Source organism: Dama dama, chromosome 9 (assembly GCF_033118175.1).
Source record: "Dama dama isolate Ldn47 chromosome 9, ASM3311817v1, whole genome shotgun sequence".
Taxonomy (NCBI): Eukaryota; Metazoa; Chordata; class Mammalia; order Artiodactyla; family Cervidae; genus Dama; species Dama dama.
The window spans coordinates 13,582,349-13,595,234 of NC_083689.1; the positions used below are offsets into that span (position 1 = coordinate 13,582,349).

The 12,886-nt window shown below is 36.9% G+C and overlaps 1 protein-coding gene across 1 annotated transcript; it reads left to right on the top strand.

Annotated features, from left to right (window-relative positions):
* The first annotated feature begins 591 nt into the window (after positions 1-591).
* On the top strand, positions 592-11,004 carry LOC133061624 (olfactory receptor 7A10-like). The gene is made up of 3 exons (XM_061149595.1): positions 592-946; positions 1,232-1,413; positions 10,942-11,004. Exons 1-3 carry the CDS (start codon positions 592-594, stop codon positions 11,002-11,004), a joined length of 600 nt encoding a protein of 199 aa, XP_061005578.1.
* Positions 11,005-12,886: the final 1,882 nt, after the last annotated feature.

Sequence of the window (12,886 nt, forward strand, 5' to 3'; positions counted from 1 at the left end):
TCTCCTCTTACAAGAAGTCACTGATCAAATGTCACCTTGTTTTCAGGTCTTGCCTAAATACCCATGACAAATTGAATGCACTATTCACTGTCTCCTTTATAGCTACTTTAGATTACTTTATAACACTTATTGCCATCTGTAAGTATTGTATAATGATATTAATGGCTTACATATTTTTCTCCATCATGGAATTGTAGGCACCTTTGCTCTTCATGACCTTAGAAGTAATTGCCTAGATAGTAACTATTAATGAATCATGGTCAGACCTCAATTTACATTCCTGAAATCATGAAGAATTTTTCATTAAAACTGTAGAATACATGACTTCTTGGTGGGAAAGTTGATTGGAACAAAAATTCCAAGTCAGAGATGGCACAGGGATAAATCAGATCTGCACACAGAATATTAAAATTAGCTTCTTCATATGTTACATTCAAGTTTGTGTGAATATTTGTAATTTTTTTTTTCTTTCCTGGTAGTTACTTCAAACACATGGAACCAGGCAATGATACACAAATTTCAGAATTTATTCTCCTGGGATTCTCAGAGGAACCAGAGCTACAGCCCCTCATATTTGGACTTTTCCTCTCCATGTACCTGATCACCGTGTTTGGAAACCTGCTCATCATCCTGACTGTCAGCTCAGACTCCCACCTTCACACTCCCATGTATTTCTTCCTCTCTAACCTGTCCTTTGTAGACATCTGTTTCGTCTCTACCACTATCCCAAAGATGTTGTGGAACATTCAGACCCAGAGCAAAGTTATAACCTATGAAGGCTGCATCACACAAATTTATTTTTTCCTCCTCTCTGCAGTGTTGGACATCTTCCTCCTGACTGTGATGGCCTATGACCGCTTTGTGGCCATCTGTCACCCACTGCACTATACAATCATCATGAATCCCCGGATCTGTGGACTACTGGTTCTGGTGTCTTGGATCATGTGTATTCTGAATTCCTTGTTACAAAGCTTAATGATGTTGCAGCTTTCCTTTTGCACTAATGTGGAAATTCCCCACTTTTTCTGTGACCTCAGTCAGATGACCCAACTTGCCTGTTCTGACAACTTTCTTAATTACATGGTGATTTATTTTACAACTGCCCTGCTAGGTAGTGGTGCCCTGACTGGCATTCTTTACTCTTATTCAAAGATCATTTCTTCCATACGTAGAATCACATCAACTCCAGGGAAGTATAAAGCATTTTCCACCTGTGCATCTCACCTCTCAGTTGTCTCCTTATTTTTTTCTACAAGCCTAGGAGTGTACTTTAGCTCTGCTGCTACCCAGAGCTCACACTCAAGTGCAACAGCCTCCGTAATGTACATTGTGGTCACACCCATGCTGAATCCCTTCATCTACAGTCTGAGAAATAAAGACATAAAGGGGGCTCTGAAAAGACTCTTTGTGATGGTGAGTCTAAAACGGAAAATAATTCTGCATCTGGAGAAATGCCCATCTTTGCAGGGCTCAATGCCTCAGAGTCAGTTGTTGTGATTCTTTAATCAGACTGTGGAAGTGAAAGTTGCTCTTTTATTTATTTCCTGAATTTTTATTTTTTCAACTACCTGGTACAATGGAATTACCTCATTTATTAATGAAGATATGAAATGGCTTTCTTCTCTTTTTTTTCTTCCTGTTTCTGCCAGAGTCCAGCCCCAGCGGATCCAGGAGTACCCAAGGGATGAGTGGCGTCGGTGAGGAAGGAGACAGACATACACAGAAGGTTGCGTGGAAGAAAAAGCTCTCTCTTTATTTTCAGGACAGCTCAGTTTTTATAGGATGAACATTACCTCCCCCATAAGTCTCCACATATTACATCAGATATTGGTTTCGTGCTTCTGTCAATTTTTTTTTCTTTCCCATGTTTTGCCCCATGCATTCATCTGGAACATTTCCGATTACAGGGTTTTTTTTTTTTTTTTTTTTTTTCCATGAATGTCCCGTACATTAGTCTTCTTGCCTCAATGGCCTAACATTTTCATTCTAATAAAACTATGTTCCATAGATTCCAGATATAGTATGAATTCTTTGGGTAATAAAACAATACATGGGAAAGGTTTACAAAAAAAAACATGCTTGACATTTCTGAGAATAGTACCATGTGAAAACCCTGATATTTTTCTTTACCTGAAACCACAAAACCTCAGTCTACAATGATTAACTATGAAGCAGCAAAGCACCTCTAAAGCAGCAAAACACCCCTATTAATAGTGAGGTAATGGCAGTGAAGCTGGTTAATATAAATCTTCTATTGAAATCCTATGTAACACATTTCTTAACTCTACAAAAATACCCATAATATTCCATGTTGTTTAAAGGAAGGAAAACAATGGACAAATAGCAGCAAGGAAATAGCAATAATGAAAACCCTCTCAACCAAGGAGCAAGTAAACTGAAGCAGTACATCTACTTCTAAATCTAAATGCCTCTACTCTTTTCTATTCTAGAACATTATAATCTTTTAAGCAAGCATCCAAACTGCCTTTTCCTTTTCCTTTTTGACTTGATGTTTACGGTCGTGTCCTGAGCCAGAGCAATCATAAGCATTTCTAAATAGGCTTGGACTTTTCCAGGGAGGCCTCATTACTATATATTACATTTCCAAAAATTAATAGAAAGCCCAACAACAGTAAGGCAGAAAGAGGAAAGGGACATACCGGGCTCCTGGGACAACCCCGAGGGGAAGAGCTGCCTTGCATGTTCCTTTCTCGTCCAGTGACCTTGTCCCCAGGACAACCCCGAAGGGAAGAGCTGCCTTGCAGGTTCCTCTCTCATTCCATGAACTTGTCATGGATTGGGTGCATCCCGGCGTCTCCTGACATGTTTCCTTACCTTTTTCTCAAACTTTGATATGAAAAAGTTGAAAAATCCTATGTATTGCAAGAAAATGCCTTAATTTACTAAGAATCAGTTCAGTTCAGTCTCTTTGAGACCCCATGGGCTGCAGCACACCAGGCTTCCCTGGCCATCCCAACTTCTGGAGCTTGCTCAAATTCATGTTCATTGAGTCCCGTGGTGCCATCCAACCATCTCATTCTCTTTTGCCCCTTCTCCTCCTGTCTTCAATCTTTCTCAGCATCAGCGTCTTTTCCAATGCATCAGGTGACCAAAGAATTGGAGTTTCAACCTTAGCATCAGTCTTTCCAATGAGTATTCAGGACTGATTTCTTTTAGGATTGACTGAGTTGATCTCCTTGCAGTCCAAGTGACCCTCAAGAGTCTTCTCCAACACTAGAATCCAAAAGCATCAATTCTTCAGCACTAAGCTTTCTTTATGGTCCAACTCTCACATCCATACCTAACTAGTGGAAAGCCACAGGCCTTTGTCAGCAAAGTAATATCTCAGCTTTTTAATAGGCTGTCTGGGTCGGTCATACCTTTACTTCCAAGGAGCAAGTATCTGTTAATTTCATGGCTGCAGTCACCATCTTCAGTGATTTTGGAGCCCAAGAAAATAAAGTCTGTCACTGTTTTCATTGTTTCCCCATCTATTTGCCATGAAGTGATGGGACCAGATGCCATGATCTTAGTTTTTTGAATATTGAGTTTTAAGCTGGATTTTTCACTCTCTTCTTTCACTTTCATCAAGAGGCTCTTTAGCTTCTCTTCACTTTCTGCCATAAGAGTGGTGTCATCTGCATATCTGAGGTTATTGCTATTTCTCCCAGCAATTGTAATTCCAGCTTCTGCTTCATCCAGCTGGTATTTTGCATGATGTACTTTGCATGTAATTTAAATAAGCAGGTGACAATATAAAGCCGTAATGTACTACTTTCCCAATTTGGAACCAGTCTGTTGTTCCATGTCCGGTTCCAACTATTGCTTCCTGACTTGCATACAGATTTCTCAGGAGGCAGGGCAGCTGATCCAGTATTCCCATGTCTTTAAGAATTTTCCACAGTTTGTTGTAATCCACACAGTCAATAAAGAAGAAGTAGATGTTTTTGTGAACTCTCTTGCTTTTTCTGTGATGGAACAGATGTTGGCAACTTGATCTCTGGTTCCTCTGCCTTTTCTAAATCCAGCTTGAACATCTGGAAGTTCACGGTTCACATATTGCTGAAGCCTGGCTTGGAGAATTTTGAGCATTATTTTGCTAGCATGTGAGATGAACACAATTGTGTGGTAGTTTGAGCATTGTTTGGCATTGCCTTTCTTTGGGATTGGAGTGAAAACTGACCTTTTCCAGTCCTGTGGCCACTGCTGAGTTTTCCAAATTTGCTGGCATAATGAGTGCAGCACTTTCACAGGATCGTCTTTTAGGATTTGAAATAGCTCAACTGTAATTCCATCACCTCCACTAGCTTTGTTAAGGCTCATTTGACTTCACCTTCCAGGATGTCTGGTTCTAGGTGAGTGATCACACCATTGTGGTTATCTGAGTCATTAGGATTTTTTTGTATAGTTCTTCTGTGTATTCTTGCCACCTCTTCTTAATATCTTCTGCTTCTTTTAGGTCCATACTGTTTCTGCCCTTTATTAAGAACCATGTCTTCTCAAATGACAAATATCACCCTAGTCTACTGTGTCACTTGTTTTACTAAAAAAAAAAAACCTACATTTGGAAACTAGGTCATGTTTATAATATTATAGAAGAGGAAAAACCCAAGAGTACAGTTTTTCACTTCTATGTCCATCATCCCTTTTTATATCATTTCCTGAACTGGTGTTCTCAATGCTGTAGACCTTTATATAATTATGTGTTTTATAACAAGTCATTGGATTTTATTCTCCTAATTAGGATTTTGTTCTCTTGTCCACATTGGCTGCCAAAGTCACTGGCAAAACTGATTATCAAATATACATCTGCCCTTATAGTCTATACAGAAGCAGTGAGTGAAATGAAAGTTGCTCAGTTGTGTCTGACTCTTTGCAACCCCATGGACTATGCACTCCATGGGATTTTCCAGGCCAGAATACTGGAGTGGGTAGCCTTTCCCTTCTAGAGGGGATCTTCCCAACCCAGGGATTGAACCCAGGTATCCCACATTGCAGGCAGATTCTTTACCAGCTAGCCACAAGGAATTGACTTGGTATGACCTTCAAGTCAGAGATGATATTGAATATAATAATGTAAATGTTATAATATTATGCATGGCCTTCATTCTCAATCTGTACATAAACCCAATAAAGTAATGAATACCTCCTTACCCACAGGTAAAGATAGTAAGGAATAGAGGTATTAGCATAATATATAGGTGGTGCTAGTGGTAAAGAGCCTGCCTGCCAATGCAGGAGACAGAAGAGGCCTGGGTTTGATCCCTGGATCAGGAATATCCCCTGGAGGAGCACATGGCAACTCACTCCAGTATTCTTGTCTGAAGAATCCCCATGGACAGAGGAGCCTGGTGGCTACAATCCATAGTGTTGCAAAGAATCAGACCTGACTAAAGTGTCTTAGCACACACGCACACATAGGAAACACAGACTACTGAGAAGGGAGTATACAAGAATTTCATAGACTAACAACCAGGCAGTTCCTCTCCTAGACTATACGCTGGGAATCAAATAGAGACATTCACAACATCCAGCAATATCACACTTATGAATGAAATTTACACACTGCAAATGAAAATATATGTTTCAGGGTCAATATTTCAGATTCAGTTATAATTTTCTGTCTAGATAACTAATGAAAGGTTAAAATATGTTTTTAATGAGTCCTGCTAAAGGCTTGTCAATTTTGTTTATCTTCTTAAAGAACAACCTTTTAGTTTTATTAATCTTTACTATTGTTTCTTTCATTTCTTTTTCATTTATTCCAGCTTGGATATAAAATGGAATGCATTTGAGTCAGTTCTGATGAAGTGGATGAACCTAGAACCTATTATACAGAGTGAAGTGAGTCAGAAAGAGAAAGATAAATATCATATTCTAACTGAATATAGAATATAGAAAAATGGTACTGAAGAATTTATTTGTAGGGCAGCAATAGAGAAATGGACATAGAGAATAGACTTATAGACATGGGGAGAGGGGAGGAGAGGCTGAGATGTATGGAAAGAGTAACATGAAACTTACATTATCATATGTAAAATAGAGAGCCAATGGGAATTTGCTGTATAGCTCAGGAAATTCAAACAGGGGATCTGTATCAACCTAGATGGGTGGGATGGGGAGGGAGATGGGAGGGAGGTTCAAAACGGAGGGGATATATGTATACCTATGACTGATTCATGTTGAGGTTTGACAGAAAACAACAAAATTCTGTAAAGCAATCATCCTTCAATAAAAAAGTAAATTTAAAATGTGCTTTTAAATTATAAAAGTAAAAAATTTAAATAGTGTGGAATACTGGTTTCAATGCAAAAGGCAATTTATTCATTAAGATGAAAGACTGATGAAACTGTTTTTTATTTTCTTATTGAACTATCTTACTATTCCTGCTTGAAAACTTGCAGCAATGCCTACAACTATGATTTTTCCCATTGTTATAAATAAAAAATCTCATTCATTCTAAATATTGCCATTAAATGAGCAGTGAACAGCTGATAGCATCCACTGTATATCTCCCATACGACGTGATAGAATTTCCTCAACTTTCATGATTAAAACTGACTCATGAAAGAACTTGAATTTCTGCCTACTCATAAGGTTCAGAGTCAGCAGTTTTTGTGTACAAATATGTATGTCCTTGCAAGCTCTCCTTGGAACATCAATGAAGTCAATTTTTAACACAGTTCTGTGAGCGGTCAGGGTAGCCAAGTGGTCTAAGACACCAGACTCAAGCTAATACATTTCTATGAAGAAACTTGCCTGAGGGGTGGAGTAGGGATTGACTGGGAGTGTGGGATTAGCAGAAGCAAACTCATATACAAGATGGCTAAACAACAAATTTCTATTATATAGGACAGGAAACTTTACTCAATATCTTGTGAAAACCAAAACTGAAGACAATACATACATATATATATATACACACAGAGAGAGGGAGTAGTTTGCTGTACAGCAGAAATTCACAGAACATTGTAAATCAACTGTTAGTTAAGTTCAGTTCAGTCACTCAGTCGTGTCCGACTCCTTACGACCCCATGAACCGCAGCACGCCAGGCCTCCCTGTCCTTCACCAACTCCAGGAGTTTACCCAAACTAATGTCCATTGAGTTGGTGGTACCATCTAATCATCTCATCCTCTGCCGTCCCCTTCTCCTCCTGCCCTCAATCTTTCCCAGCATCAGGGTCTTTTCAAATAAGCCAGTCCTTCATATCATGTGGCCAAAGTATTGCAGTTTCAGCTTCAACAACAGTCCTTCCAATGAACAACCAGGGCTGATCTCCCTTAGGATGGACTGGTTGGATCTCCTTGCAGTCCAAGGGACTCTTAAGAGTCTTCTCCAACATCACAGTTCAAACGCATCCATTTTTTGGCACTCAGCTTTCTTTATAGTCCAACTCTCACATCCATACATGACTACTGGTAAAACCATAGCCTTGACTAGGTGAAACTTTGTTGTTTGTTTGTTCTCTATGTCTGTGAATCTGTTTCTGCTTTGTAGATAGGATCATTTCTGTCATATTTTAGATTCCACATATAAGTGATAATGTATGTTAGTTGTCTTTCTCTTTCTGACTTACTTCACTTAGAATAATAATCTCTATGTCTACCAGATTGCTGCTAATGTCATTATTTCATTATTTTTATGGCTGAGTAATACAGCATTACATATATATATATATATATATATAAACTATACATATATATGTATATGCATATACATATATATATACACACACATACACACACACACACATATACATATCTGACATCATCTTTTTTATCTGTGAATGTACATTTAGGTTGTTTCCATGTCTTGGCTATTGTAAATTGTGCTGCTATGAACACAAGGGTGCATGTATCTTTTAAATTAGTTTTGTCTGGGTACGTGCCTCAGAGGAGAATTCCAGGATCGCATGTCAACTCAAATTTTCCTGAGTCTCCTGCCTCGCAGGAGGATTTTTTACCACCGAGCCACCAAAGAAACCCCATGATGCCCAGAATAACCAGTAAAGCAGCAAAATATCAATTTATTCAAAAGAAAAGGGACTGATGTCCTTATAATGCAAAGATCGTTTACTGAATGAAGTAGAAAAATGAGCAAAATGAATAAATACATAATTCAGAATAGTGAATTGCCACTGGAGAATGAAGCCAAAATTCTGTAGCTTAAAAGGATGCTCACCCTGTGTGCTTTCTATGAACTTCACATTCACATTGCCCTGCTCTTGGCCACATAGAGCTAGTAAACACTGAACCTGACTGTTTCACCAGATGTGAAAGCTTTAAAGCTCAGAGCCACTATAATACTTCCCTTTTTTTCGAGTCTCTTTCACTTTCTTACTTGGAAATGTTCATGCCTCCTTTGTCTTCAAAAACTCCATCTACACTTTCACATCGCTTGTTTGACTTTTCTGAGGAATGTCCATACTTTTCTCCACAGTGGCTGTACCAACTTACATTCCCACCAACAGTGTAAGAGGATTCCCTTTTCTCCATACCCACTCCAGAATTTATTTTTTACTTTTCAGTGATAGCCCTTCTGACTACTTCAAAGTGGTACATCACTGTTGTTTTGATTTTCATCTCTCTCATAGTGACTGATGATGACCATCTTTTCATGTGCTTATTGACATCTGTATGTCTTTTTTTTTTTTGAGAAATGTCCATTTAGGTCTTCTGTTTATTTTTCTATTGAGTTGTTTGCTTTTTTATTTAATTATAGGAACAATTTGTATATTTTGGAAATTAAGCCCTTATCAGTCACATCATTTTCAAATACTTTCTTCTTGTCTGCATGCTGTGTTTTCTATTTGTTTATGATTTACTTTGCTGGGCAAAAGCATATAAGTTTGACTAGGTCCCATTTGTTTATCTCTGCTTGTATATCTATTGTCTTGGAAGACTGACCTAAGAGAACATTGATATGACTTATGTTGGAGAATGTTTTACCAATGATCTCTTCTAGCAGCTTTACAGTTTCTTCTTTTATACTTAAGTCTTTGAGTGATTTTGAGTTTATTTTTGTGTATGGTGTGAGGGTGTGTTCTAACTTCATTGATTTGCATGTAGATATCCAACTTTCCCAATACCACTTTCTGATGAGACTATATTTTCCCCATTGTATATTATTGCCTTCTTTGTCAAAGATTAAGTGTCCATAATTATGTGGGTTTATTTCTGGGCTCTCTGTTCTGTTACATTGATCCATGTGTCTGTTTTTTGTGTTAATACCACACTGTTTTGATTGCTGTAGCTTTGCAGTATTGTCTGAAGTTTGGGAAAGTTATGCCTCCTGATTCGTTTTTTTGTCCTCAGGATGACTTTGTCACTTGTGTGTCATTTATGGTTCAATATAAATTGTAGGATTATTTTTTCTAGTCCTGTGAAAAAATCTCATGTAGATTGTTTTGGGTTGTATGGCCATTTTAACAATATTAATTCTTCCAACCCAAGAGCATGGGATATCTTTCAATTTAACTTCTTTTATTAATGTTTTGGACTTCTCAGTGTATAAGTCTTGTGTTTCCCTGAAAGTGAAAGTGAAAGTCACTCAGTCATGTCTGACTCTTTGCGACCCCCATGGACTATACAGTCTCTGAAATTCTCCTGGAGAGAATACTGGAGAGGGTAGCCATTTCCTACTCCAGCAGATCTTCCTGACCCATGAATCCAACCAGGGTCTCCTGCATTGCAGGCAAATTATTTATCAGCTGAGCTATCAGGGAAGCCCTTTGCTTCCTTAATGAGATTTATTCTGAAGTGTTTTTATTGAGATTTTAGATGAGATTTTTTTTTTTTTGCATTCCATTTCTGATATTTCATTGTTAATATAAAGAGATGCAACTGATTTCTCTATGTCAATCTTGTATCCTGCTACCTTGATGAATTTATCTGTTATACTAGCTTTTGTGGAGGATCTTTAGGGTTTTCCATATAGATAAAATCATGTTATCCATGTTTAATAACAATATTACCACTTTCTTATCAATTTGAATACTTATTAATTTCTTTTTCTTGTCTGATTACTGTAAGTAAGACTTCCAATACTATATTAAAGAGAATTGGTGAGAGTGGGAATTCTTATCTTATTGCAGATTTTAGCAGATTTAGTGGAGGCTTTCAACTTTGCAATGTTGAATGTTATATCAGCTATGCATTTATCATAAATAGTTTCATTATATCCAGACATGCTCCTTCTATACCTACCTTCATAAGAGTTTTTATCACAAAAAGATGTTGAATTTTATTAAACAACTTTTCATTATTTCTTCACTGATTTTTATTATAGCATTCCTTTTATTATTTTCTTCCTCTCTTCCAACATTGGGCTGTTTGTTTTTCTTTTATTACCTCCTTTAGATATAAAGTTAAATTCTTTGTTAAAGATCTTCCTTGTTACTTGAGGTAGGCATGTATTACTATAAACTTCCCCTTATTACACTGTTGCTTTATCTCAGAGATTTAAATATGTCACATTTTCATTTTCATTTGTCTTCTGGGTTTTTTAGTCACTCCTTTGATTTCTTTATTTTTTATTTTGAATTTGTTACTTTTTCATTGAAGGATAATTGCTTTACAGAATTGTGTTGGTTTCTGCCTAACATCAACATGAATCAGCCATAGGTTGACCCAATACTGCTCAGTAACATGATGTCTGGCTTGCATATATATGTGATTTTTCCTTATAGTTGATTTGTAGTTTCATACCATTATGATGGAAAATGCTTGATATAATTTCAATATTCTAAACTTATTGAGACTTCTATTATGTCCTGACATATGGTCTATGCTTGAGAATTTTACATGTGCACTTGAGAAGAATGCGTGTTTTACTGCATTTGGATGGAATGTTGCTACTCTAAATATGTTACCCAGAATAAGACCTGTCAAATCAACTTTACCCAGCAGGCTTTTTGATTTTTTTTTTTTTTTTTTTGCAGAATCTCTGTGCCCACCAGAACCTGATGAAATCTTATCTGTATCAGAAATACAATCCTGCATGATTCCCACACACAGTGAAGTTGGGGAAATACCAATCTGGAACAAGTTTTCTCACCTTCTCCAGTTGACAAATGATGCTGGATAATTACTTGTATTGAGTACTGTAGGTGTGTAGCAGTATTGCTTCAGATATTGACAAATATCTTAAGGGAAAAATTATCTCTGGTTGAGAACCAATGACTTAGTTGAAACATGGAAGTATCCTGACAGAATTCTGATCAGAGCCCTTTCCTGCCTCAGTTTGAGCCTTTCAACAAATCATTTAACTGCTTCAGGTGCATTTATTTCTGCAGTGGGAAATAGAGCACAACATATGCCATGAAGTGCCTAAAAGCTATCCGTCTCAGGTTAAATAGCATTAAAACATCTAATTTTTTAAACAATTAACAAATATTTTATGTGAGGGAATAAATGACAGTTCTTAACTTGCAATAAAGGAGGACATTCTTAAATTTTTGGACAAATGTTATGAGAAGTCAACAAATGTGGTTACATATCAAAAGAATACTTCCATCTTGAAGAAAAAAGCAATTTTATGAGAATTAAAGGACTTTGTGCTCACCACAAATTAATCTTTTAAGGATCAAAGGGACCTAGTCCTGACAGTTCCCTTAGTCTCAGGGTTTGGAAAAAAAAATTAATTTAGGATTAAGCTACAGCTGTCCAGGTTAGATCTCTGAAAAACAGATAAGATCAAGCACAAGGAGTAATAAAGACTGGATTTACTTGACTTTGAAACTGATCTCTTGGGATCAGAGAATCATTAGGAAAATATTTCTTTCATTTTATTGCAGTGGCCCAGACAGAAATCATATATGTAGAGGTAGAACTAACTAGAGGGAAATATGCCTAATGAGCAGGTATAGAGAGCTATTAATATCTCCCTTGCTGAGGTCCCTTAGTGTTTGCATCCTTAAGCTGGACAGGACACAGAGTTGTTTTTAGAGTAAAAAGTCTGGATCAGGGGCCAGTGCTTTACTACACAGATGTCTTGTCTGGTGACAGAGCTTCAGTCTTCATCGACAGCCACCCAGTGACTCAGATTCCACAAGAGATCTCCTTCTAAGAAACTCCATCTAGGTAAGTCTGAGAGCAGAGGAGTTACTTCAGGAAAGATTCAGAGTATATGAAACTGAGAACTTTTACCTGAATTAAGCTAAGAGACTAAACAGCCTAGCCCAGAGATGAGAGAAGACTGTTTATACTCTTGGTTAACTAATAATGCATAGTTTATTTATTTAATCTGTTAATAATAATATGTTTTTTTGAATCTGCAATGCAAATGGACAATTAAGTAATGGGAATGAAAGTCTGGTTTGATGACAATGTGAAATAAGTGAAATAAATAACATATTTCCAATAAAATTAAAATATATATGAGTTTTGCTGTTCAGCAGAATAAGAACATATATAGTATTATATGTGGAGGCCTATGCAGAAATTTGAATATGTTTTAAATTTGAGTATATTCTGTATTCATTTAAAAAACATCCAAATCAAAGGAGGTAGATATTACCTGCAACATCAGTTTGAGACATCTATTTCACAATATCTTCTCTTATGCTATGTGCTCCATGAAAAAAAAATGCATTTAATACATCTGAAGAAGAATGCTGAATACTTTTTCTTTGCAGTTATTTCATTACTAATGAGTCCACATATATTGACATTTGGGGGATTTTTACATATTGTTTCTATTGTAAATTGAATGTGAAAGTTCTTTTCACAGTTTATATACAAGTGCCTGCATTTCTAAATATTGTTTTTGTTCCATATTTTCAGAAAAAATCGATTTTTACACTAACTGCTCTTTAACATTAATTCATGTATATGTGTGTGTGTTTGTGTGTGTGTGTGTCCTGACATATGGTCTATTCTACACTA